Source organism: Xenopus laevis, chromosome 4L (genome assembly GCF_017654675.1).
Source record: "Xenopus laevis strain J_2021 chromosome 4L, Xenopus_laevis_v10.1, whole genome shotgun sequence".
Taxonomy (NCBI): domain Eukaryota; kingdom Metazoa; phylum Chordata; class Amphibia; order Anura; family Pipidae; genus Xenopus; species Xenopus laevis.
The window spans coordinates 9,576,884-9,603,996 of NC_054377.1; the positions used below are offsets into that span (position 1 = coordinate 9,576,884).

Sequence of the window (27,113 nt, forward strand, 5' to 3'; positions counted from 1 at the left end):
TAATGTGACAGTGATCATGAGGACTGATGCCTGGGACTATATGTAGAAATGGCAACATCTGTTGCGACTATGACTGCTTTGGAAGGTAGAAATACACTTTTTAAAATATTGTAGTCAGTGTTAATATAATTACTGTTATTATGGCTTTATCTGGATTTTGCTTCTTCGTTTATTTCAATATAATCACTATCCTTTTCTTCCTCTTTCTGACTTCCAAACCGTATGACATTTAGAACAGTATCTTATTGCTAGGGTCACTGACCCCAGCACTAAGGACAGATCTAAATGCTAGACGTGGGAGTGCAGCATAAAAAAAGGGAATTTAAAAAAGCCACAAAGAAAACAATGAAGCCCAGAAATAAAGCTATTGAGAGACCATGTGAAAGATGATAAAAGCTCATTTTTATGTTGACACTGACAATATATTGGAATTTTCTCTTGTATAATGGGAAAGGTCACATATAATATGGGCTAGATATATGGATGTATAGTAGAATAGGAGTATGAAGCTGTATGAGAGCATGAAGACCTACTATGAACAGCATAGGGACCAATATTTGGGTCCTACTCCATAGGTTTGGGATTTGTGGTTGGTAGGGTTACCTACTGGCTGGTATTTTACTGTTTCAATGGGCCAAAGAGCAGAATGATTTACAGAATAAACCAATGCAAATAGAGTCACTGACTTGGGTCCTGCAGAGCAACAGTTCTAGATAGAATGAGTAGGGGATCACAGGATTCTCAGAACAATATGGTATCAGTAGGGCAATATGGCAGCATTGTCACTGCAACTGGCAGCTCAGATTGAAGATTACTGAATTATACAGCATTAAACTTAGGCTGAAGTGCCACAGGTTGGATAGTAGCTGCCATGATCTGCTCCTGTTTTCTGCCCATGCTCTTAGATGGGCAGAAGTTCTATCAGGATTCTATCTGGATTGCTATAGGAGGGTCCCCTGTTGCAGCAAAAATTTCATTTTGTCCTGATACTTTGGAGAACTGGGGAGTGCAATGGAAAAGAGACTTGTGGGAAGGCCTGAATCTAGGACAGCACAGTTTTATGAGCAATGTATTGCTCAGTACCCGCATTTGACTGGTGACTGGGTGGGAGACAACGGTTTTGATCTTAGTATGGCAGGGCATTGGCAGTGTAAAAGGCAGGGTAGGGGTGCACCACATTAAAAGACCAGGAAAAGCTACTGACCGGTTGCTTTAGGTATGGGAATGGTCGCTTAACTCCTTGCCTTATGACAGTGTCTCCTGTGGTCTACAAGAACCCAACATCAAAGGCCCACTCGTACAACAATTAGATGTAGACAGGTGCCAAAAAGACCTGTGGTGGAAATGAGAAACAGTTGATGGGAATGGTCTTCTTCTGGGACTTTGGAAGGTCTGTCCGAGCCTCTCTCCTGACTTTTTACATACCTGAACCATCGTGCTCCAGGAGCTCACTGCCTTCCATCTGGTGCCTCCATTTATGGAGGCCTCCTTTATTGTCTGGTAGTTAAAGATAGTGGAACATGGCAGTCATGTTGTATTGCTGGTTACTAAGCCTTTGAGGACATGGTCGCAGAGCTGCTCCAATGAAACATATTCTGTATTGTTCCTGAATGATTCCTGATTAATGAGGGACCATTTGCTCTATTACATTCATTGGACGTTATGAAAATAAGATGGAGCCCCACTTAGTGCCGCAGAAAAGTGGCCGACCTTTCAAATTAGAGTCCAACACAGTGGACAGAATAGAGTCCACGGCAACACATATATGGTATAATGAATGAAATAGTTCCCAGCATTCCCCTGGGAAGCCAATTATGAGTAAAATGTATCGAAGCAGATATGTTTCATTAACATGATGTGCTCGCTGAGTGGGCTAACACAATTAGCATAATGCGAGCTTGAGGTTAACGAATACTGGCGTGATTACATTAGGGACTTTTAGTATATTCCATATCCATGAGGCCTAATTTGCTCGGCCGTCTTTACACGTTGAATGGAAAATTATCTCTGACTGCCAGGGGGCTAAGCTGCCTCCTGGACTGTCTTTCTATTTTGGGTAAACGCCTCAGCCAAAGGGACCTTGCGAGTTCTAGTTGTTTATATAATGCAACTCCGGCTGAGCCTATTATTCTTTGTTTGTCAACGGTGGCCATGGAAGTTACCTTTTTTTAGCTGTAATACCAGGGATGACCAGTAGATGGAACCAATACAGACTCCAGCTTCTGTAGCTAAGGCCAGCCCATCTGTCTCCGCCCCATTTAATAATAAAATTCAGCTTGGCCCAGCCCAGAACCAGGAAGTAATTAGGGAGACAGTGATAGAAAGGAGGTAAGTACTGCCGTCAGCTTTGGACCATTTACCCAGTAAGAGTCTCCAATGACTGAGGGTGCTGGTTCGGGACTTCAGATATTCGGAACTTTGAAGGTTCGTTGATGTCAAGGGGGGCCCGGCTAATTCGAAATGTGCAGCACAGCACAGAATGTACCCCCTGATGGTGGCCCTGATAGTATATTTACATAAAGGGGCCCAGTGGGAACCCATAGTTGTGCCCTTAACATCTCAATATTAATTAAGCAAATATGTTTGTTAAAACTTGTGGCCCCTAATACAAATAACCTCTGTCCTATATTTCTGTAATAACAGGAAGCCTATTAACGTATTTGCTTCATTAATAGTGGGTTTCCAAGGGTACGGCTATGGGTTCGCACGTGGCCCCTTGTAAAAGCCAGGCATATATACACAATTACAATGCTGAAAAGGCTAATTACCAATTAATATACAACATGAATCTTCATGAAAATTAATTGCTGATCAGCCGCGCAAGATGGGCTATTAATACCGGTGCTGTTTTACAGCCAGCAATTCTTTTTTGGCCGGAGAGCTCTGCCGTGTCTGCAGCTTTTTAAGCAAAATTCCTTGGGATTCCGCCCAGTTTCCCAGAGGGTTTCGCTTCCCAAGAGTGAGGCAAGAGAGCAGCTTGCTTTACATATATAATCTTTCCTAGGGAAGGGCAGAACATCCATCAAGAAGAAAAGAGGTTACTCGTATTTCGATAATGGAGTTATCTGTCAGAATTACTTTTTTTTTCTGCTTCTTTTTTTTTTTTTTACATTTCTGCATCTAAAAAAAGATGAAGAAGAATCAAAGCTCTTCATGAATGGGTGACGCCGGCAGAGATCTCAGTGTCACTATAATGCTGGGTTGCAGGAATTCTTCCCCCTTAATGCCTCATTGTTAACATGTAATTTCTTTAAAGTTCAAGAGATGCCTCCGTGTGTCAGTGTAGGAATGGAGATCGGCTGAGCGCTGTGTTAATTGTATATGTTAGCTAGGATTAACAGCTCCGGCGCCGAGATGTCTTATAGACGGGCAAACGGATACAAAATATGAATTCAAAACAGGGCCTGTCTTATATTATAGAAATGCTGATGCCCAATTAGAACTTCTGTATGGGAAATAAAAGCGGTGTAACCCTTCAGTATTTGTAGAGCGGCACCACCGAGGGCATTGTCATTTCTTATCACTTTTAGGGGATTGTATGAAACGAAATTAAAGGCTTTCAGATGCTTTATAAATCAATAGGGCTAAGTTATCTATCTATGGCATCAGGCCGCTCGGAGCTGCCGGCAATATTTAATTTTTCTAGGAATTGATGGTGGAAATGGAATCAGGGTGACATCTGCTGGTAAGGAGGGGTGAATATCGTCTGGGAAATCACTGCTTATCTCATTTGTACCACTGACAAAGGAAGAAGGTTGAATTTTGTGTTTAGGGAGACCAATTAAAGACATTTTTTAAACAGATTTCTTCATAGTATCACAGTGCCAATTCCATGTATCATGCCCCAGAACACACGGCAGGATAAATACAGTGTCAATTCCATATATAATGCCCTAAAACACATGGCAGGATAAATACAGTGCCAATTCCATATATAATACCCCAGAACACATGGCAGGATAAATACAGTGTCAATTCCATATATAATACCCCAGAACACACGGCAGGATAAATACAGCACCAATTCCATATATAATACCCCAGAACACATGGCAGGATAAATACAGTGCCAATTCCATATATAATACCCCAGAACACATAGCAGGATAAATACAGTGCCAATTCCATATATAATACCCCAGAACACACGGCAGGATAAATACAGCACCAATTCCATATATAATACCCCAGAACACATGGCAGGATAAATACAGTGTCAATTCCATATATAATACCCCAGAACACATGGCAGGATAAATACAGCGCAAATTCCATATGTAATACCCCAGAACACATGGCAGAATAAATACAGTGTCAATTCCATATATAATACCCCAGAACACATGGCAGGATAAATACAGTGTCAATTCCATATATAATACCCCAGAACACATGGCAGGATAAATACAGTGTCAATTCCATATATAATACCCCAGAACACATGGCAGGATAAATACAGTGTCAATTCCATATATAATACCCCAGAACACACGGCAGGATAAATACAGCACCAATTCCATATATAATACCCCAGAACACATGGCAGGATAAATACAGCACCAATTCCATATATAATACCCCAGAACACATAGCAGGATAAATACAGTGCCAATTCCATATATAATACCCCAGAACACATGGCAGAATAAATACAGTGTCAATTCCATATATAATACCCCAGAACACATGGCAGGATAAATACAGTGTCAATTCCATGTATAATACCCCAGAACACATGACAGGATAAATACAGTGCCAATTCCATGTATAATACCCCAGAACACATGGCAGGATAAATACAGCACCAATTCCATATATAATACCCCAGAACACATAGCAGGATAAATACAGTGCCAATTCCATATATAATACCCCAGAACACATGGCAGAATAAATACAGTGTCAATTCCATATATAATACCCCAGAACACATGGCAGGATAAATACAGTGTCAATTCCATGTATAATACCCCAGAACACATGACAGGATAAATACAGTGCCAATTCCATGTATAATACCCCAGAACACATGGCAGGATAAATACAGTGCAAATTCCATATGTAATACCCCAGAACACATGGCAGAATAAATACAGTGTCAATTCCATATATAATACCCCAGAACACACGACAGGATAAATACAGTGCCAATTCCATATATAATACCCCAGAACACATGGCAGGATAAATACAGTGTCAATTCCATATATAATACCCCAGAACACATGGCAGAATAAATACAGTGTCAATTCCATATATAATACCCCAGAACACATGGCAGAATAAGTACAGCGCAAATTCCATATATAATACCCCAGAACACATGGCAGAATAAATACAGCGCAAATTCCATATGTAATACCCCAGAACACATGGCAGAATAAATACAGTGTCAATTCCATATATAATACCCCAGAACACACGACAGGATAAATACAGTGCCAATTCCATGTATAATACCCCAGAACACACAGCAGGATAAATACAGTGCCAATTCTATATATAATACCCCAGAATACATGACAGGATAAATACAGTGTCAATTCCATATATAATACCCCAGAACACATGGCAGGATAAATACAGTGCCAATTCCATGTATAATACCCCAGAACACACAGCAGGATAAATACAGTGCAAATTCCATATATAATTCCCCAGAACACATGGCAGAATAAATACAGTGTCAATTCCATATATAATACCCCAGAACACACGACAGGATAAATACAGTGCCAATTCCATGTATAATACCCCAGAACACATGGCAGGATAAATACAGTGCCAATTCCATATATAATACCCCAGAACACACGACAGGATAAATACAGTGCCAATTCCATGTATAATACCCCAGAACACAGGACAGGATAAATACAGTGCCAATTCCATGTATAATACCCCAGAACACATGGCAGAATAAATACAGTGTCAATTCCATATATAATACCCCAGAACACACGACAGGATAAATACAGTGCCAATTCCATGTATAATACCCCAGAACACAGGACAGGATAAATACAGTGCCAATTCCATGTATAATACCCCAGAACACATGGCAGGATAAATACAGTGCCAATTCCATATATAATACCCCAGAACAAATGGCAGGATAAATAGAGTGTCAATTCCATATATAATACCCCAGAACACACGACAGGATAAATACAGTGCCAATTCCATGTATAATACCCCAGAACACATGGCAGGATAAATACAGTGCCAATTCCATGTATAATACCCCAGAACACATGGCAGGATAAATACAGTGCCAATTCCATATATAATACCCCAGAACACACAGCAGGATAAATACAGTGCCAATTCCATATATAATACCCCAGAACACATGGCAGGATAAATACAGTGCCAATTCCATATATAATACCCCAGAACACATGGCAGGATAAATACAGCGCAAATTCCATATATAATGCCACTAGAACATGTTAGTATTAATGCAGTGTCAGTTTCATGTATAATATCCCAGAACACATAGTAGTATAAATAAATTATAAAATTACAATTGGCACTTTATTTATACTTCCAGTTGTACTGGCAGATATATACGATAGCTTTAATAAAGGGTTAGGTGCCACTTTAGCATAGGCAGATATTGATGGAGGCTTGGAAAGACTAAGTCTCCCCAAACCAAAGCCAATACGTATAATACAAGTATGGAGGTATTATACATAAGGTTGCCACTGCATTTATTCTGCCCCATGTTCTGGGGGGCATTTTGCTTGAAACTGGCAGCACATTTATTGTCCATAGAACTGGCACTACATTTATACTGCAAGGTGTTCTGGGAATTAGCCCTGGCCACCTTATTATGTCTTGGCCATGCTTGTGATTCCAGGATTATCTGAGCTATAAACCTAACCATATATCTTTCTCTCTAGATTTATTCTACAACCTCTCTGTCCCTTATTGGCCCCCAGCAATGGAAAATGACACTTGGGAAAATGAGTCAAACGCCAGCAACCAGACCGTGGACGAAACCACCATGGAAATCCCTGGAAAGTACCAGACAATGGAAATGATCTTTATCGCCACCGTCACTGGTTCCCTTAGTTTGGTCACGGTGGTGGGCAACATTCTGGTCATGCTCTCCATTAAAGTCAACAGACAGCTACAGACAATCAACAATTATTTCCTCTTCAGCCTGGCCTGCGCTGACCTTATCATTGGTGTGTTCTCCATGAATCTCTACTCTCTCTACATTATCAAGGGTTACTGGCCACTCGGACCTATTGTGTGTGACCTGTGGCTGGCTCTGGACTATGTGGTGAGCAATGCTTCTGTGATGAACCTCCTCATCATTAGTTTTGATAGGTACTTCTGCGTGACCAAACCACTGACTTACCCAGCTCGAAGAACCACTAAGATGGCAGGGCTGATGATTGCAGCAGCTTGGCTTCTCTCCTTTGTGCTCTGGGCCCCTGCTATTCTCTTCTGGCAGTTTATTGTAGGACAGAGGACAGTGGCAAGTGGGGAATGTTACATCCAGTTTCTTAGCAACCCGGCAGTCACCTTCGGCACAGCCATTGCTGCCTTCTACCTTCCGGTGGTCATTATGACTATACTCTACATCCACATCTCTCTGGCCAGCAGGAGCAGAGTCCGCAGGCACTGTCCAGAAACCCGTCAGGAGAAAAAAAAGCCAATTAGCTCTATGAAAAGCCCTCTAATTAAGCAAACCAAGAACCTGCCCAAAAAAGGAGCTGGAGAAGAGGTGGTTGAAAAAAAGAATGGAGTGAGCAATGGCAAGATTGAGAAATCAATGACCAACCTCCAGACAGCTGAAGAAAAGGAGACCTCAAATGAATCCAGTTCAGCCAGCCTATCTCACCACCCTCCAGAGAAGCAGCCTTTAAGCGACGCCCCTTCAGGGGTTGTCCTGGCCCCAACCCAGAGCATGCCACCACTGGCTCCAACAGCGAATACCTCTTCAAAGTGGTCCAAGATCAAGATTGTCACCAAGCAGTCCGGCAACGAGTGTGTGACAGCTATTGAGATTGTTCCGGAATGCGCAATTCCTTTGTCTCAACAGGCCAACAACAGGCCAGTCAACGTTGCAAGAAAGTTTGCCAGCATCGCCCGCAACCAGGTGAAAAAAAAGAGGCAGATGGCGGCCAGGGAGAAGAAGGTAACCAGGACCATCTTTGCTATCCTACTGGCCTTCATCATTACCTGGACACCCTACAATGTCATGGTCTTGATCAACACCTTCTGTCAGACGTGCATCCCTGAAACCGTTTGGTACATCGGGTATTGGCTGTGTTATGTCAACAGCACCATAAACCCAGCCTGCTATGCCCTTTGCAATGCCACCTTCAAGAAGACTTTCAAACACCTCCTCATGTGTCAGTACAAAAGCATTGGCATGGCCAGATAGACAACAATGACTATAAGTTTGCTGACCTGTTGGCAAGGAGTAGGTATTTCAGAAGCCTTGAGCATGATACGCCCGGCGAGCAAGTCTTCTGAAATTACCTCAGTGCCAACACAGGCTGAGATTCCAGCGGGAGGCATTTGCACTAGTAATAAGCTGAGCTGGCAGTTAGGCAGATGGGAAGCGGCAATTGTACAGTCAAGTACCCGGGATAAAGACTTGTACAAAGTCAAGACAAACTGATTGTGTGCCACACTGAGGAGGGCAGTGGGCAACAACCAAGCACCTTGTGGTTTACAAATTCTTCAGTCTGGGGAGATTTACAACTTCCGTTACCCAATAGACTTTGGCCGGGTGGGGTACGCAGACTTGATCCGTGGCTGGTGTGTTAAATACCCCCTTTCTACCTCCCCATGGACTTTTGGTTTCTTGTAGACACTAATGAGCTGTACCCTCAACTCACTGTGACAAATGGTTCAAATGTATGTTCCCTTTACAGGGGTACTATCAAAATACATGCCATCCACTTTTATTAGAATAATTTTTTTTTTAGTAAATTGGAAGTTATCCTTAAAGGATAAGTAAACCTTTAAAATAAGTGATTGTAAAATTGTTGATTGTGCGATTCTAAGCACTTTTGCAATGTACATTCATTATTTTTTTTAATTTTTATTCCCAGATATTAAGGGATACATGTGCTGTTAATATGAATGAATTTTGTTACAACAGCGCCACCTGCTGGTCATTTTCCCACCAGTCTGACCACCAAGTAGTCAAGGAAGTTGTCAGGAGAAAGAAAGAGGCTGCTCTGATGTTCTTCTGCTTAGGAAAGATTTGAGAAAGGTTTCTAATTTTATTCCTATGCAGAAGAAAAACAGAGCAGCCTCTTTCTTTCTCCTGACAACTTCCTTGACTACTTGGTGGTCAGACTGGTCAGAAAGTGACCAGCAGGGGGCGCTGTTGTAACAAAATTCATTCATATTAACAGCACATGTATCCCTTAATATCTTGGAATTAAAGAGAAATTAATAATGAATGTAAATTGCAAAAGTGCTTAGAATAGCACTCTCATACATTTTAGATTCACATATTTGAAAGGTTTACTTATCCTTTACCCCCCTTATTTTAGGCTTCAGTACTTTACATTGTTTTGCCCGCTCTGCTGTCTCATCCCTGGTGCAATACCCTTGGCGTGTGCTGCCCTCTAGCTGCAGGTTGTAGAATTACAGAAATACACGCCAGATCATGGTGGCGTAGAGAAGAAAGAATTCTGCCCAGTACCCACCACATCCCTGGACCCTACAATGAAGTGGGGGGGGGCTCTAGAGAAATCCTACAGAGTGTCAAGCAACAGAAGAGCCAAAGACAGGCCAGAGAAAAGGGACCCCAGAAGGAATTTACTTGCCCTGTGACTCCCAGATTGGGTAACTGGATAACTTGGGGCAAAGCAGGTTACCCACAGGTTTCACAACTCCCTGCATTAACAGTTCACATGCCAAACGTCTCATCCCTTATTATCGGTTTCATTTTTGTTGGATAAGCACTTTTCAGATATTTATTGTTATTGTGCCATAGGGACATGGTGAGGTTGGACTGGGGTGGTGGCTGATTAGGAGAATGGGATTTCTCATCTGATTCTAATTGTAATGTTCTCCCCTTCACTTTCAGCTGAGATGGGATTGGTGGTTGTGGTTGCTGTAGATATAAATAGTAAGTAGAAGCTGCCATAATGCTTAACCGTACACCTGCTTGTTAGTTCCCTTGTTGGCTGGGTGAACATATCTTCCCCCTCTTGGCCTGCACTCCAGCACTACTACCCCTTGCAACTCGGTCCTCCATAGACTCCCACCCACTTGGTCTGCACCCACTCACCCCCACGCTGCTCAGTCCCTGGTCCCATCCTCCGCTTGCTCCTTCACCTCCATCCCGACTGCTCCCGGAGCACATTCCTCTACTGCTTCCCCCTTGTTTCTGCCATGTTTGCCATGAACAGCATTCATTATGGCAGCTCCTGCTTTTTATAGATGCAAATATGCAAAGACACGATGCTCTTGGTGCACATATTTAAAGAACTGTCTCTATACATACTATACATACAGTATGAACAGCGTGTGATTGGGCTGGAATTCTCAAAGCCCGGCTTTCTATTGGCTGCTGTGTTTATCTGCTGCCCCAAACATAATCTTAAAATCTGATAAAATATTAAAGGGGTGATTCACCTTGAAGTTAACTTATAGTATGTTATAGAATGACTCCTTCTAAGCAACTTTTCAATTGGCCTTCATTTTTTCTTTTTTGTAGTTTTTGAATTATTTGCCTTCTTTTTTTGTAAATCTTCCCAGCTTTAACTAAGGGGTCAGTGACCCCTATCTAAATAACAAATGCTCTGTAAGGCTACAAATATATTGTTATTGCTACTTTTTATTATTTGTCTTTCTATTCAGTCCCTCTCCTATTCATATTCCAGTCTCTTATTCAAATCAGTGCATGGTTGCTAGGGTTAATTGGACCCTAGCAGCCAGATTGCTGAAATTACAAACTGGAGAGCTGCTGAATAAAAAGCTAAATGACTCAAAAACCGCAAATAATAAAAAATCAAAACCAATTGCAGATTGTCTCAGAATATCCCTCACTACATCATACTAAGAGTTAATTTAAAGGTGAACAACCCCCTTAGCAAACACAAGGTCACCAGGGATTTATTTTCCCCATAGAATAACATTTTCTTTTTTTTTTTTTTTCAAAGAAGGGGCTCATTTATGAACACTGGACAAATTTGCTCCTGGGCAGTAACAACCAATCGGATGATTGCTTTCAGTGTTTACCCTGCAGCTGACTGAAAAAAAGCTAATCACTGATTGGTTGCTATGGGTTACTACCCAGCTGCAAATGTGCCCAGTGTTTATAAATGAGCCCCATGGTGGTTAAACACAGGTGGACATGTTCTATTGAGGTTCATGGAAAATATATTTCAATTCAGTGTATTGGTCCCATAGAATCAGAACCTTCCCTTATATACTAGTTCAGGAGCCTATAGCAACCAATCATCATTCAGCTTTCATGGCTCTAGGGCAGTTCTAACAATGAAAGGAAAGATCCGATTGGCTGCCGTAGATTACTCCACTAAAACAAATCTCCAGGGCCCGCTGAGGGGATCCGATACACCCCGATTCATAATCCCGACGTGTCTCTGGGACTGAAATGATTGACAGGTGATTTTATGACTTATAATGTGAATGATAATTATATGGAAAGTCTATGTACAAACTGAATTGTCAAGATATTTTTATACAGTGCTTTTATTTAATGATTGTTGATTATTTTTGCATGATCCCGGCTGAGTGCCGCTTTAACTATTGGGGGGACAGTGGGTGCTATTAAAGTCCAATTAAAGAGATAAACTCTGTTTAACCACATTTAACCAAAGTGCATTTCTTGCCTCCCAGTCTCCTGTATTCTCTCTTTTGACTCTGTACCTTCTCTCTTACAATTAGAACCTGTGACTTTTTTTATGGTTATGAGTTTGTTGTCGAAGAGGAATTAACCTTTTGTCCACACAGCTAGCAATCTAATGAGGTCTCTAGACATGGCCTTCTTTGGGGAAATGAATTATTTAATAATGAGTATCAAGAGACCAGAGGATAAAGCTTCTCTCTTACAAACAGAATTGTGACTTTTTTATTTTTTGCTTATGAGTTTGTTGTCAAAGAGGAATGAACCTCTTGCCCACAGAGCTAGCAATCTAATGAGGTCTCTAGACATGGCCTTCTTTGGGGAAATGAATTATTTAATAATGAGTATCAAGAGACCAGAGGATAAAGCTTCTCTCTTACAAACAGAATTGTGACTTTTTTATTTTTTGCTTATGAGTTTGTTGTCGAAGAGGAATGAACCTCTTGCCACAGAGCTAGCAATCTAATGAGGTCACAAGTCACATGACTGGGGGCAGCAGGGACACTAATGAGGTCTCTAGACATGTCCTTCTTTGGGAAAATTAATTTTTTAATGAGTATAAAGCTTCTCTCTTACAAATAGAAGCTGTGACTTTTTTATTTTTTGCTTATGAGTTTGTTGTCGAAGAGGAATTAACCTCTTTCCCACAGAGCTAGCAATCTAATGAGGTCTCTAGACATTGCCTTCTTTGGGGAAATGAATTATTTAATGAATATCAAGAGATCAAAGGATAAAGCTTCTCTCTTACAAATAGCAGCTGTGACTTTTTTTTTTGTTATGAGTTTGTTGTTGAAGAGAAATGAACCTCTGGCCCACAGAGCTAGCAATCTAGAAGTGGCTAGACATGGCCTTCTTTGGGAAATTAATTATTTAATGAGTATCAAGAGATCAGAGGATAAAGCTTCTCTCTTATAAATAGAAGCTGTGACTTTTTTTTATTTTTATATCACTCCAACTTGCAGTACAGCAGTAAAGAGTGACTGAAGTTTATCAGAGCACAAGTCACATGACTGGGGGCAGCTGGGAAACTGACAATATGTCTAGCCTCATGTCAGATTTCAAACTTAAATATAAAAAAAATCTGCTCTTTTAAAAATTGGATTTCAGTGCAGAATTCTGCTGAAGCAGCACTATTAACTGACGCATAAAAAAAAAAATTCCCATGACAGTATCCCTTTAAGTTCCCCTTTAAGATTGAAAACCCACAGGAGAGAACACAGAGACAGAGCTACAAATTCAAACTGTACATTTATTAAAAAAAAAAAGCAAATCCAGAAGGAATCTTCCTAAAAAATAGAGAAATATAACAAGCCACAAACGCAAATGGGGAAGGGGGGGACGTAGTGGTATATAGAGGGGGGGACGTAGTGGTATATAGAGTGGCGCCCGGGGGGTCAGGACAGACACAGTGGCTGCTTCTTTTCATTGATTCCTTTTCTTTTTTTTTTCCCTAAAAAAATTAGTGATTATAAAACGTCAGTCTCAGGAGGGGGCGGGGCAGGGAGGAGTTGGAGAGTGGAGGGGGCGGGGCTGAGAGAGTGCATTTCGGAGACAGATTGTAAAGAAGGAAATTCCATGACAAATAAAAGGGGGAGTGCAGGTTGCAGAAAATGATCCGGCTGAGGCTTCTCTGCTCTTCTACTCCTTCCCTTTGCCTTTCTTGCCTGCAGGACAGAGAAACAGAGTCATAAGTCTCATGCAAAGGATCGATCTGATTGGTCGCTATGGGTTACTAGACCCGGTACAGAGATTACTGCTCTATTAGACATACAGTTATAGTCAATAATTATCTAGGACTGGAAAAACATTTTACCCCCATATGTCACTTTACTTGACCTTAAAGCGGCCCCCATCCCCCCAGCTGTGGGTCTGGGGACCCTTGTTTGGTCACATGGGCCCGTTCCATAGCACAAGGCAAATCACAGACCCTCACCTTTGGATTTGGACTTGGTTTTGAGGGAGCAGGGCTTGGCGGCTTCCACTGTTTGCTGGCAGTCGGCATTATACAGGGCCTTCTTTAGGGTTCCAGAGCGAACCTTCTGCCCAGTGGTGGCATTGCACTCCCCCCAGTTCTCAAATTTGTACTTACAGTCAGCTGCAAAGAGAAAGGCAGAATGAAAGGGGTTGTTTGCCTTTAAATTAACTTTTCCTATGCTATAGAGAGGGATATTCTGAGACAATATGCAATTGGTCTTCATTTTTTATTGTTTGTGGTTTTTGACTTATTTAACTTTTTATGCAGCAGCTCTCCAGTTTGCACTTTCAGCCATCTCATTGCTAAGGTCCAAATTCCCCTAGCAACCATGCATTGATTTGAATAAGAGACTGGAATATGAATAGAGGCCTGAATAGAAAGAGGAGACATAAAATGTATCAATAACAATTGTAGCCCTACAGAGCATTTGTTTTTAAGATGGGGTCAGCGACCCCCCATTTGAAGGTTGGAAAGAGTCAAAAGAAGAAGGCAAATAATTCAAAAGCTATAAAAAAAGAAAAATGAAGGCCAATTGAAAAGTTGCCATTCTATAACATACTAAAGTCTTGGTGAGTACAATCGGTCTGACACTGATATGGCACATTGGCAGCCACTGGGTCTGCTGTCGTTACTGTTGCATTTTGGGATTTAATAGTGAATGGGAAGCTCCTCACCCCCAAAATCTTTCTTCCAGTTGCAGGGAATCTTGCACTTCAGCTTACGGGTCTCCTCTTTGCATGTTCCCTCCCGAGTTCCGGCTCCGCAGTCTTTGCTGTTGGGGATACAGCTCCCCCAAGTCCACTCTGTGCAGTCAGACGCCCCCTTTTTACCCTTCTCTGTTAGGGCAACAACAGACATTGAAATCAATGCTACAATTATGGCACCCTACACCCTGAACCCTGAACCCTATACCCTGAACACTACAACCCTGAACCCTATTCAAGAGGCATGGCACAGTTACATTCACTATGGCATCATTGTGGGTGCCCTTAGCTATTCACTATTGGGCAGCTTCAATAATGAGGCTCACTATGATAAAGTAAATGATAGAGGAAAATATTCTCTGTTTTAACCTAATTTACCCTTTATGGGGGACAGAAATATGGGCTGTTCCTCACCTTTTTTGTTCTTTGCTGCTTGTGAACTCACGGCCAGGATTGTGATCAAGAGAATGACGCAAAATGCTCGTAATTCCATCCTGGAAAACAAGAAATTAATGAGATAAGACACCAAAGAAACCCAAACTTTATAAACAGGACAGAGACCAGAAATGAAAGGGCAACTGCATCCCCTTGGTACAGGTACCTGGGACCAGGGCTGATTTTGGGAACCATCTTATAGGTGCAGTCTGGGCACACGGGCAAGGGGATGCAGTGACTCAAATTGGAAATGGAAGAATATAAGGAAATAAAAGAGGAAATTAATAGAACTAGAATCACTTAATAGCAAGTTAAATTATAGGGCAACAATGAACCTGTATATATATACAGGATCAAAACAGGATCACCACTCACAGGTCTTAAAAAATAAAATAAATTTTTTTATTAAAGAGCTATGGACTGACGTTTCGGCTCTTCCAGAGCCTTTCTCAAAGTGTATATATATATATATATATATATATACACACAAACGTAGGCCTGTTTTTAATTTGATTTAATAAATTGGATAGATATATATATATATATATACTGTATATATACACACACACACACACACACACGTATGGGATCGGTTATCCGGAAACTCATTAACCAGAAAGCTCTGAATTACGGAAAGGCCGTCTCCCATAGACTCCATTTTATCCAAAGAATCCAAATTTGTAAAAATGATTTCCTTTTTCTGTGTAATAATAAAACAGTAGCTTGTACTTGATCACAACGAAGATATAGTTAATCCTTATTGGAAGCAAAACCAGCCTATTTTCTAGTGACTTTCAGAAAGATCTGTTATGCAGAAAACTCCAGGTGCCAAGCAGTCCAGATAACAGGTCTCATACCTATATATGTAAAAAGGGTCCTAATAAGGACTGAAACATTGAAGTGCTGTAATATGTGTATATAAATAACTATCAATGATTTCACAAAGGGACGTGTATTGAAGAGATTATATATATATATATATATATATATATATATATATATATATATATATATATATATATATATATATATATATATATATATATATATAAAGATGGAAATAAATATATGGATTTTTATTATTGTGGAATCTATTCTGGGATATATAGGGTTACTGAAGAAGAGAAATAAAACTGGGTCAGTAATGTAATGGGCAGAATGGGTAACGCTGTTATCCCATTATCCAACACTAGGGGTCAGTGTCATGTAAAGGTACAGAACAAGCAGCCTGGGTTTGGAGCAGATGAGCTAAAAAAAAACCAAAAAACAATCTCTATAAATAAAATCTTCATATAAAGGCCACTTGCCCAAATTACTTTGCATTTGTCTAATGGAACGATTATGTTCCCCTGACCCAGCTTGGAGCTTTATCCTTATCACTTCCTATAGCCCTCCTGTTGTGTTACAGGCCAACGAATCAGAAGCCTTTTTACCTGCCACGGTAAGTACAATCTATGGCACTGGCTGTAGATCCTACATTTATGGGTTTTTATTTCCTAAGGCCTTGCAATATATCTAGTGGCAATATATCTAGTGACAATATATCTAGTGGCAATATATCTAGTGATAATATATCTAGTGGCAATATATCTAGTGACAATATATCTAGTGACAATATATCTAGTGACAATATATCTAGTGACAATATATCTAGTGTGACAATATAGGGTTCAATGGACCAGTTGTCAGAAGATACTGGGTCCCTCATTGCAGGAATGTCCTTCAGACTGGAATGCTCTAGACATGTAACAATGCTCTGGCCATTCCTTTCTGTACATCGCTACAGAATATGTTGGCGCTACATAAATACTGTACATGTTAATAATAATAATAATAATAATAATAATAAATAGAAAGTCCAGCTTTTATACATGTCTGGCTGAGCATGATGGGAGCTGTAGTACCCCACATCTGGGGCCCATCTGGCTCACCTCTCTACAAGCCAGTGGCAAATGAATGATTGGCTCAGACAAGAACTCTCTGAAGCCTGACTATGCTGATCTTACTGTATCTCCCCTGCTCAGACTCCCAGGAGATAGCGCGACAACAGGAGCATCAGCAGCAGCCGAGGCACTAACTAAGCACAGAGGACATTACAGGGCCACTAATGGAACATTTCCACTTGTCTGCTGTCAGTTTCCCCTCCATTGCCCCAGGCAAAACCTTCCTATAGCTCAGTGGCAGTTCATTCATTTACACCCCACCCCAGGCCAATTTCACTCCCAGGACCCAGCATAGATTTTTCATCGCCTTCCACCCAGGGGGATTCCCATCTGGATCTCTGACCTGGTTTCTATCCACTCCAAACCCAACAAGCCATTAATAACTAACTGTCAGGCAGCAGCAGGCAGTCAGCACCAGCAGCAGTTTATACAGCAAAGTGTCAGCACAGAGAGGATTCCAGCCCTGCACATAGCAATCTATGGAGCCAAATATATCATCGGCAGCAATTTACTAAGCAATATATCAGCAGGCCGAGAATTCCAACATAAATTACCCCCATGAAACTGTAACAAGGGTGCAATCATTTATGAGACAATGTATCTTTATATACAGGGGAAGGATACAAAGTGTCAGCGCAAAGAGCAATCTGTCAGCTCAGCAGGCAACAGGGGGGCTGACAGTTAGCAGTAGCATATACATTAGCACAAACACAGAGGAATGTACAAACATATACAGTATATAGAGGTACTTAGGGTTAGAGTTGGATAAACATCCGCAGCCTGATAGCAACACACAGATCTGGGGCAATCATGGGCCAATTGCCAGCTGCTCTTCAAGAAGTAATGACAGTTGCGCTTACTAACAGGGGCGATCCTGGCCCCTCCGCCGCCTGAGGCAGCAGCAGTTGCTGCTGCCCCCCCTCCCCCGGAAATTCGCTCTTAAAGTACCAGGAGCAGCATTTTTGCTGCCCCTGGTACCTAGTGGGGCGCTGCCGCCTGAGGCGACAGCCTCAACTCGCCTCATTGGCGAAGCACCCCTGCTTACTAAATACATATATGCATACCCCTTTAAATTATAGGTTTATCTCAATATTAAAGGGGAAGTATAGGGGGCATTATCAGAGTGCTAAGGGCAAAATTCCGCCAGTTTTGTGCATTAGAACTGGCCCAGGTAGAGCTGCATTTGGTAGCACTGTATTCATGAAGGGAGCAATGTACAAACATACTGTATATCTAGAGGTACTTGGGTTGGAGATGGATAAACATCCGCAGCCTGACAGTTACACACAGATCTGGGGCAATCATGGGCCAATTGCCAGCTGCTCTTCAAGAAGAAATGACAGTTTCATATATGCATGCCCCTTTAAATTATAGGTTTATCTCAATATTAAAGGGGAAGTATAGATGGCATTATCAGAGTGCTAAGGGCAAAATTCCACCAGGTTTGTGCATTAGAACTGGCCCAGGTAGAACTGCGTTTGGTAGCACTGTATTCACGAAGGGCAGGCGGAGACCAGGGGTTTAACTACAGAGGAATCAGACCCTGCGGCTGCAGGGGGGCTCAGGAGGTATAGGGGTCCCTTAAGGCCCTAATTCATACACAATTTCAATAAAAACAAGTCAACCTCTACACATTTTAAGGGCCTGAAATAATTTGCAGTGGGGCCCAGTATTATCTACTTACACCACTGACGGAGACACAAATGCCTTCTCCCCCTTATGCTTCCAATGAGTGTCATTCCGAATGCCAGGAGACTGCAATGAAGCCCTGTACTAACTGCCAGCTCTATGGTTGATGGCACTGCCAGCAATGTGCCCTGCATTAAGTGCCAGCTTCCAAACTGCCACTAGGTAGCGATAGTATCCAGACCATGGACACAAGTGCTTTTATAATGAAGACTAAGGAGGGGCTCACTTTTGCACCCAGGGTAATTGCATGTGACCCTTACAGTCTAGAAGTAGATTAACCACTTATAGGAAAGTTACCCTTTAAAATACCCCAGGAAGCTTACTTGACATCCACTGGACGCTTCCCAAGGCCACATGCATGGTAGGATGCCAACCCATTCCTATAACGTGGCCATGGAGCCGGCTAGTCTGTTCTGTGCCACCAGAGGACCTAAGAGAGAACTGCGGCTTACCCTACCCAAAGCTGTGATTGGATAAAAGTCATAACCCCACTGGTTCTGAGGGAGCTCCATTGGGCACACACTTCAGTAACACGGATAGATCAGAATGCAATTTATATTCCAGCCAGTGACTCATGCTCCCTGTACCTTGCAGACAGCATGAGTCAGATGGTTGCACCAGAGAATGGATGACACATGCCCCTCCCCCCATCTTATTTGCCCATGGTGCAGCCGGAGCGGATTTATGGTGTTTGGCAAGTAAATACAGGAAAGGTCGTGCAATTGCTTCAGGGAACAATCTGTATAGGCTCAGATAGCTGAGCAATAAATCACTAGATATCTCCGCAAATATACAGGATGGCTTGATGTAAACACGAGCAAATATTGACATGGTATGAAAAAATAGGGGAAATGCTGGAGCTGCACAGCTGCTTCACTTGCTGTACTCAATAGGCCAATTCTTTGAGGTCTGCCCCAGTCAGGCTCCTGTAATGCCTAGCTTCCCCCTCAAGTACCACCATAATGGAACAACAGAACTACTCTTCTCTGACAAGCCCAGTGACGGATCAGCAAAACTTCTCTTTGTCTATATCCTTTAATGAATCTGCACAACTTCTCTCCTCAAGCTGCACCTTTAGTGGATCAGCATAACTTCTTTTCTACAGCAGCCCCATTAATCGATCAGTACATCTCCAACCTACAGCCCCAGTGATGGATCAGCAAAGCTTCTCTCCCCAAAAGCACATATAATGAACCAGTACAACTTTTCTTCATTTACACCCTCCCAATGAATCAGTACAGCTTCTCACCCCCCAAAATCACCTATAATGGATCAGCACAACTTTTTTTTAACTAAATTCTCCCCTAATAGATCAGCAGAGCTTCTCTCCCCCAAAATCACCTGTAACAGATCAGGACAACTTTCTTCAACTACAATCCCCCTAATGAATCAGCACAGCTTCTCTCCTCCCAAAAGCACCTATAATAGATCAGTATAACTTTTCTTTAACTACATTACCCCTAATGGATCAGCACAGCTTCTCTCCTCCCAAAAGTACTTATAATGGATCTGTAGAACTTTTCTTCATCTACATCCCGTGCAATGGGTCAGCACCTCTTCTCTCCCCCCCATAAGCTCCTGTAACGGATCAGCACAACTTCTTTCCTACAGAAATCCCTGTAATTGACCAGCACAATTCTCATTGCCAAACAGCCTCAGTAATAGAGCGGCACAGTTTCTGCCCTTAACAGTAATGAGTCCAAGTGTAACACAATTATTATATAGAGGCTTCACTGTGATGAGGTTGAACATAAAGCTGAATTTGCACCTGCCGCCGTATCCTAATATTTTAGTTTGCTGTATAATCCCAGTCCAATGGCCGTTACTTTGGGAATCCAGCAAATGAAGTCATGTTATTGCCCAAGGCCTGTACCTTGTGTGTGTGAGTGGATTTTAGGCTCACAAATGCTCTTTCCAAAGAACTGTTCTGCTCACGTTTCCAAATTCAGGATTACGCACAAATTGCCCAATTAAGTTTAACTGGAAAGCTGGAGAGAGGGGATCTCACTGAGCAGGGAAATCCAAGGTCAGGAGCCTTTGGATGTTGGTCAAATAAAGTATATTAAAAGCTGCATAAATATTTGAAGAGCCACATGAGAGAGTTTAATGGCTTTTAATGGAGTGGAGGAGAGCGGCCCAGTTAGCGAGAGGCAACAGTAATGTGAGCAGGAGTAGGAGGGGATTTCCATTTATATATTCTTTGTGCAACTCAACATAAGGGCTCTTCATGGAATTCTAGTGTATAGATTTCCTAACCTGCTGATTTGTGGGCTCTCGTCTGAAAGGACTCGAATTCCTTCTCTTCGCCAGTTCCAAGGGCTTCTTTATATTACACTACTAGTCAGGCTTTTATCAATGAGCCGCATTCAGCTGATTTGTATGGAAACACCTGAGACAGAAAGCTGGAGTTTTGCATCTGGATACTGGGGCCGGAGTTGGATGTCAGAGTCAGGATACATGAGCTGGGCTTTGCATGTAGGCGTTGGGGTCTGGATATTGGAGTCAGAGTTTGAATGTTAAAGTTAGGGTTTGGATGTTGGCATCAGGGGTTGGATGTAGTGATAAGAATGTTAGATACTGGAGTCAGAGTTTGGATACTGGACAGTTTTCTTATTGGTTTGGATTTTGAAGTTAGGGTTTGGAAGTTAGAGTCAGGGTTTGGATGTTGGAGTTTTGATATTGGTTGGAATTTGGAGTTTAAATATTGTTCAGAGTTTGGATGTTGGAGTTGGGGTTTAGATATTGGTCTTGAAATTTTCGTATTGGAGCCAGACTTTGGATTTTGAAGTTAAGGTCTGGATGTTAGAGTCAGAGTTTGAATCTTGGAGTTGGCACTTGCATATTGGTTGGGGTTTGAATGTTGGAGTCAGAGTTTGTATGATGGAGTCAAGGTTTAGATATTGGTCAGAGCTTAGATGTTGGAGTTGGAGATTGGATCTTGGAGTTTAGATATTGGTCATATTGTTTGGATGGTGGAGTTGGGGTTTTGATATTGGTTTGAATGTCGGGGTCAGAGTTTGAATAATGAACTTGAAGTTTGCATATGGGAGTCAGAGTTTGGATGATAAATTGGGGGTTTGGATGTTGGATGTTGGCATCAGGGTTTGGATGGAGTAGTTAGGATGTTGGATACTGGACTCAGAGTTTGGATATTAGAGGTTAGATGTTAGATTTGGGTCTTAGATATTGTTTGGAGTTTGGACTTTGAGTTTCAATGCTGGGGCCAGAATTTGGATGTTAGAGTCTGTGTTTGGGTGTTGGAATTTGATGCTGGAGTTTGGGTACTGGGTGGTTTAGATGCTTTGGAAAACAGTGGGGTGGGGAACAAATTGGATTTCCATATGGAGAGGCATTAGACATACCCAAATTGTCCAACAAAGGGGTGTAGGTTTGGCCACATTTAACTTTATCATTATTTACTAAGCAGTCTTCACATTTGCTCTCCCCGTGACTGTGCTGCCCTGACAAGCCCAAACATGTGCAGAACCAGTAAATGGGAACTAGGTGGGGGGCTCAGTGGGAGAGCATTCGCTTATAGAGATTCCATCAACGTGGGAAAGATTTTAGAAGAATAAGATGTTCCCAGAAACCCACAACGTGAGAGCAGCTTTGTCGACATGTTAGGCTGTCGCTACATTAAATGTTACACATCATCTCCCAGACACATAACCAACCTAGGAACGTTCCCCATTTTTCCCCTTCTACAACTTAGTCTCCATGTTGTCTACATGCTCTTCACCTCTTAACTTTTATGTATAGCTTACCCTGTTTCCTCTGGGCACCCCTCTACTCCTACATACATACATGCATACATACTTTTCACCCTCTCTCTTCTGGATACTTCTCTATGTCTACCCACTAATCACTCACTGGGTGTCCCCACCAGACCTCTAGCTCACCCACCCTCCTATAGGTCTCCTTTAACTCCTACTTACTTCCCACAAACCCTCATTCTTTTGGGTACCCCTCCACTCCTACCAACTACCCACCCCCTCTTTTGGTTATCCTCCACACCTTTGTGCTGCTTATGTACTCTCTCTTCTGGGTACTCCTCCTCCTCAACCTACTACTCACCCTCCCTCTTCTGTGCACCCCTCCACTCCTATTCACCCACCGTCTTCTAGGAACCCCCCACCCACTCCTACCTACTACTCACCCTCCCTCTTCTGTGCACCCCTCCACTCCAATTCACCACCCTCTTCTAGGTACCCCCCATCCATTTCTACCTACTACTAGGGTTGCCACCTGGCCTGGCCGGTAAAAATGATGGTTGATCCCAATGTTATTAATAGGGAAAAATGATAAATGTATAGGAAGGCCGGTATTTTTTTCCAGAAAAGGTGCCAACCCTACCTACTGCTCACCCTCCCTCTTCTACTCCGTGTCCATCTACCCCCAGCAGCATTCTTTCTGCGTGCATCATACTGTCCCCCCCCCCTGTACATTTCAATACCCAGCAGGACCCCCCTCTGCTATCTTGGCCTTTTCACTGCTCAGCCCCATTCAACTCATATACAAACCTTTAAAGAAATGCCATAAAGTGAGATCTTTTCATTGTGCCGCTCAGCTCCCACTCGAGGATCCAGAGAAATGACTCGCCGACTGATTATTTAAGTGGCAATTTGTTTCAGGACCCAGGGAGAGAAAAGATCCCTCAGTACCTCTGTTTATAATAAACCCCTCCACCCATGTATCAACATCATTCTTCACTGGTAAGTGCAAGCTTTGTGGGTTAGCTGCTCTTTCTACTCGGTAACAGCTGTCGGCTACATTCTCTCCCTGCCCTGTCTCACTAATAAGCTTTATATGTAACATCAGACAATAGACCATTGGATATATTCCATACAGTGACACAAATCTCTCCCCTGCTGAACTGATATATAATAAATTCCTCTGGAGCAACTAGAAGTTACACACGAGTCACTTTGATAACTATGTATCAAAAGAAAAGAATGAATAAAAGGGCAAAGAAAGAAAAAGGGAAGGAGAAAACTTTCCCACTGCCACTTCTAAGTGCCACTTACCTGCCTCACTGGGTCGTTCCTTGTTTCTATGTCACTGGTCAGTGAAGGGAGAGCGGAGCCTGTACTTGGGGAATAGGTTTCAGCAGGAACAGCCCAGCAGCTTTGGGTTCCTGAACTTCTCTCCTTATCTTCCTACTCCTTTGTGTTCTCCCAACTAGTTTCAGCTAGTCCCACAGAAACCTTTCAATTATCTGCTCAGCTGACACCAGCAGGGAGTTTTCCCAAACTCTGACCCTCCCCCTAAAGTATTAAAAAAAAAAAAAAAAAAAAAAGAGGGGAGGAGGTGAGAGAGGAGGGGGCCAGGGGCTACTCCAGCCATTTCAGATCATCCAGCTGTGCCAAATCTGGACTTAACACTCTATGCCGGGGAATAAATGGAGAATAAATGGATTTGGCACTTGAGCCCATCTATGAGACATTCCCTGAAATGCTCTGGGCGCTTAAAGGGACAGGCCTACCTTTACCCCCCAGTGGACAGCTAGAGGGGAAATAGTTCTGGCAGTTGTTTTATGATGGACAGGTATGTGCCAGGCCTCGGGGGCAGATGCGGTGGGGCCTCTCTATTTATTTAAAGCAGCACAGCCCAACCTATGGACTGTTAAACAAGTACAACTCCCAGCAACCCCCGTAACAAAAGCAAAAGGTCGGGCCATTGTCTCCATTCTGGATTTTACCAGTTGGGCAGTTTGTATGATTATTGCCCTTACACTTATCTATACAGAATATAGGCTTGGTGGACCAATCAGCAGCTGCACTAACTGCCCTCACTTCATATAGTTGCTAGGGTAGAAGAACTCCCTGATATTTTTGGGTCCCCTGATCAGTGTCAGACTGAGGTCCCACCAGAGAACCCACCAGGACCTGCCAGAATTTTCCCCAGAATCCCATTGGGATCCCAACTCTGTTCTGCACAGATATAATGTAACCCCTATTCTGACACATAAGAATGCTATTGATCTGTCTCTCTCTCTCTCTCTCTCTCTCTCTCTCTCTCTCTCTCTCTCTCTCTCTCTCTCTCTCTCTCTCTCTCTATCTTTCTATCTCTCTATCTATATCTATCCATCCATCTCTCTTTAAAAACGCTGCTATGAAGACATATTACTGTAAGGTGCATGTAGTTACATTGGTTACAGGACACAATGTTTTACATAAAACAGTTAATTCTGTTGCTTTTTACGGGAAAATGGCTTCTGCAATTCCAGTATTCATCACTGAACTCCGTCTGTTTTCCAGGAACTTTAATTATCTTGTCAAAGTGATCTTGTCATTGTCTGAGCCCTGGAACCCAGTGATGATGCTGATCAGATTGCTCTGCCTATTGATAGTAAGATGTACTTACACAGGCTTGAACAGGACAGAATTGACAGATGGACTAATAATGATACCCACTGGGGAGACTGTCAGTGCATTACTAGTGTAGTAGACCAGAAAACTCCAGGTATATAAATAACATAGGAAATGTTACTATAGGCACCATCTCTCCCTAATATACCTGCTATCCCACAGTCACACTCCCTTCCCAGAGACTATTATCCACTGTTACTATAGGCACCATCTCTCCCTACTATACCTGCTATCCCACAGTCACACTCCCTTTCCTAGAGACTATTATCCACTGTTACTATAGACATCATCTCTCCCTACTATACCTGCTATCCCACAGTCACACTCCCTTCCCAGAGACTATTATCCACTGTTACTATAGGCACCATCTCTCCCTACTATACCTGCTATCCCACAGTCACACTCCCTTCCCAGAGACTATTATCCACTGTTACTATAGGCACCATCTCTCCCTACTATACCTGCTATCCCACAGTCACACTCCCTTCCCAGAGACTATTATCCACTGTTACTATAGACACCATCTCTCCCTACTATACCTGCTATCCCACAGTCACACTCCCTTCCCAGAGACTATTATCCCACTGTTACTATAGACACCATCTCTCCCTACTATACCTGCTATCCCACAGTCACACTCCCTTCCCAGAGACTATTATCCACTGTTACTATAGGCACCATCTCTCCCTACTATACCTGCTATCCCACAGTCACACTCCCTTCCCAGAGACTATTATCCACTGTTACTATAGACACCATCTCTCCCTACTATACCTGCTATCCCACAGTCACACTCCCTTCCCAGAGACTATTATCCACTGTTACTATAGGCACCATCTCTCCCTACTATACCTGCTATCCCACAATCACACTCCCTTCCCAGAGACTATTATCCACTGTTACTATAGGCACCATCTCTCCCTACTATACCTGCTATCCCACAGTCACACTCCCTTCCCAGAGACTATTATCCACTGTTACTATAGACACCATCTCTCCCTACTATACCTGCTATCCCACAGTCACACTCCCTTCCCAGAGACTATTATCCACTGTTACTATAGGCACCATCTCTCCCTACTATACCTGCTATCCCACAGCCGTAGTATCTTGCATTTGCTCATGGTGGGGTGTTTAGAGAGGTCATGTAGCCACTTGATATCCAGCACCCGCCTCATTGAAAGAACTGAAGACCCTTTGTTTCATTCCATGACAGCACTTTGTTTGTGTAACTATGTGGGTGCCACTTGGGAACAGCTGGGGGGAACCAATTCACCACTGAGCTATTTACATTCACAATTACCTCCTGCTCATAAGTAGTATCCTGGAGAGCAGAGCAAAAGGGCAGCCGCCTCCCTCAGCTTCTGTATAAAGGCACGTGCACTGCCCGGGCAAGTTAAACTGCACATATGCATTTGTGTCTGTTAAAGGGCAACTAAAGCCTAAAAGTATTTGTTTGTTTTCCTTGTGACTTTAAAGGGATTCTATTGTGATTGTTATTATGTCGTTTGCATTGTAAACAGCATCATTTACAAATAAAAATAATTCACCAATTTCATTCCTGAACTAACAAGTATATTTTTTTAGTTGTAATATTGGTGTGTAGGTGCATCTCAGGTCATTTTGCCTGGTCATGTGATTTCAGAAAGAGCCAGCACTTTAGGATGGAACTGCTTTCTGACAGGCTGTTATTTCTCCTACTCAATGTAACTGAATGCGTCTCAGTGGGACATGGGATTTTACTATTGAGTGTTATTCTTAGATCTACCAGGCAGCTGTTATCTTGTGTTAGGGAGCTGCTATCTGGTTACCTTCCCATTGTTCTGTTGTTTGGCTGCTGGGAGGGAAAGGGGGGGGGGGTGATATCACTCCAACTTGCAGCACAGCAGTAAAGAGTGACTGAAGTTTATCAGAGCACAAGTCACATGACTGAGGGCAGCTGGGAAACTGACTATGTTTAGCTCCATGTCAGATTTCAAAATTAAATATAAAAAAAATCAATTTGCGCTTTTGAGAAATGGATTTCAGTGCAGAATTAACTGATGCGTTTTGAAGAAAAAAAACTCCCATTGGACGAGGAGTAGAACATCCAATAAGATCATCAGATCATCCTAATTTGTAAACTGTAGCATGATACCTCTCCATTAC

At 42.4% G+C, this 27,113-nt stretch overlaps 2 protein-coding genes across 5 annotated transcripts in view; one reads left to right on the plus strand and one right to left on the minus strand.

Moving 5' to 3' along the window:
• The window catches only part of chrm4.L (cholinergic receptor, muscarinic 4 L homeolog), a 29,219-nt gene extending 20,204 nt beyond the window's left edge, over window positions 1-9,015 (plus strand). The window contains exon 2 of the mRNA XM_018257343.2: window positions 6,906-9,015. Coding sequence (XP_018112832.1) covers window positions 6,906-8,401 — 1,496 coding nt within the window. The 3' untranslated portion in view covers window positions 8,402-9,015. The remainder of the gene's footprint in view (window positions 1-6,905) is intronic.
• Window positions 9,016-13,080: 4,065 nt separating this feature from the next.
• mdk.L (midkine L homeolog) lies at window positions 13,081-26,104 on the minus strand. 4 transcript variants are annotated; one of them, XM_018256576.2, is made up of 6 exons: window positions 23,622-23,832; window positions 23,118-23,199; window positions 14,945-15,024; window positions 14,501-14,662; window positions 13,785-13,946; window positions 13,081-13,515 (listed from the first exon to the last, which is right to left on the minus strand). In XM_018256576.2, exons 3-6 carry the CDS (start codon window positions 15,021-15,023, stop codon window positions 13,490-13,492), a joined length of 429 nt encoding a protein of 142 aa, XP_018112065.1. In that variant the 5' UTR covers window position 15,024; window positions 23,118-23,199; window positions 23,622-23,832; the 3' UTR covers window positions 13,081-13,489.
• Window positions 26,105-27,113: the final 1,009 nt, after the last annotated feature.

Excerpts from the sequence above, each read along its gene's own strand:
- mdk.L (XM_018256574.1), bottom strand. The coding sequence starts at position 26,089 with ATGAGCAAATGCAAGATACTACGGCTGTGGGATAGCAG. Across the intron at positions 15,025-26,051 it reads CTACGGCTGTGGGATAGCAG|GATGGAATTACGAGCATTTT; the intron begins GTATAGTAGGGA and ends CTTGTTTTCCAG. Across the intron at positions 13,516-13,784 it reads AACCAAGTCCAAATCCAAAG|GCAAGAAAGGCAAAGGGAAG; the intron begins GTGAGGGTCTGT and ends TCTGTCCTGCAG.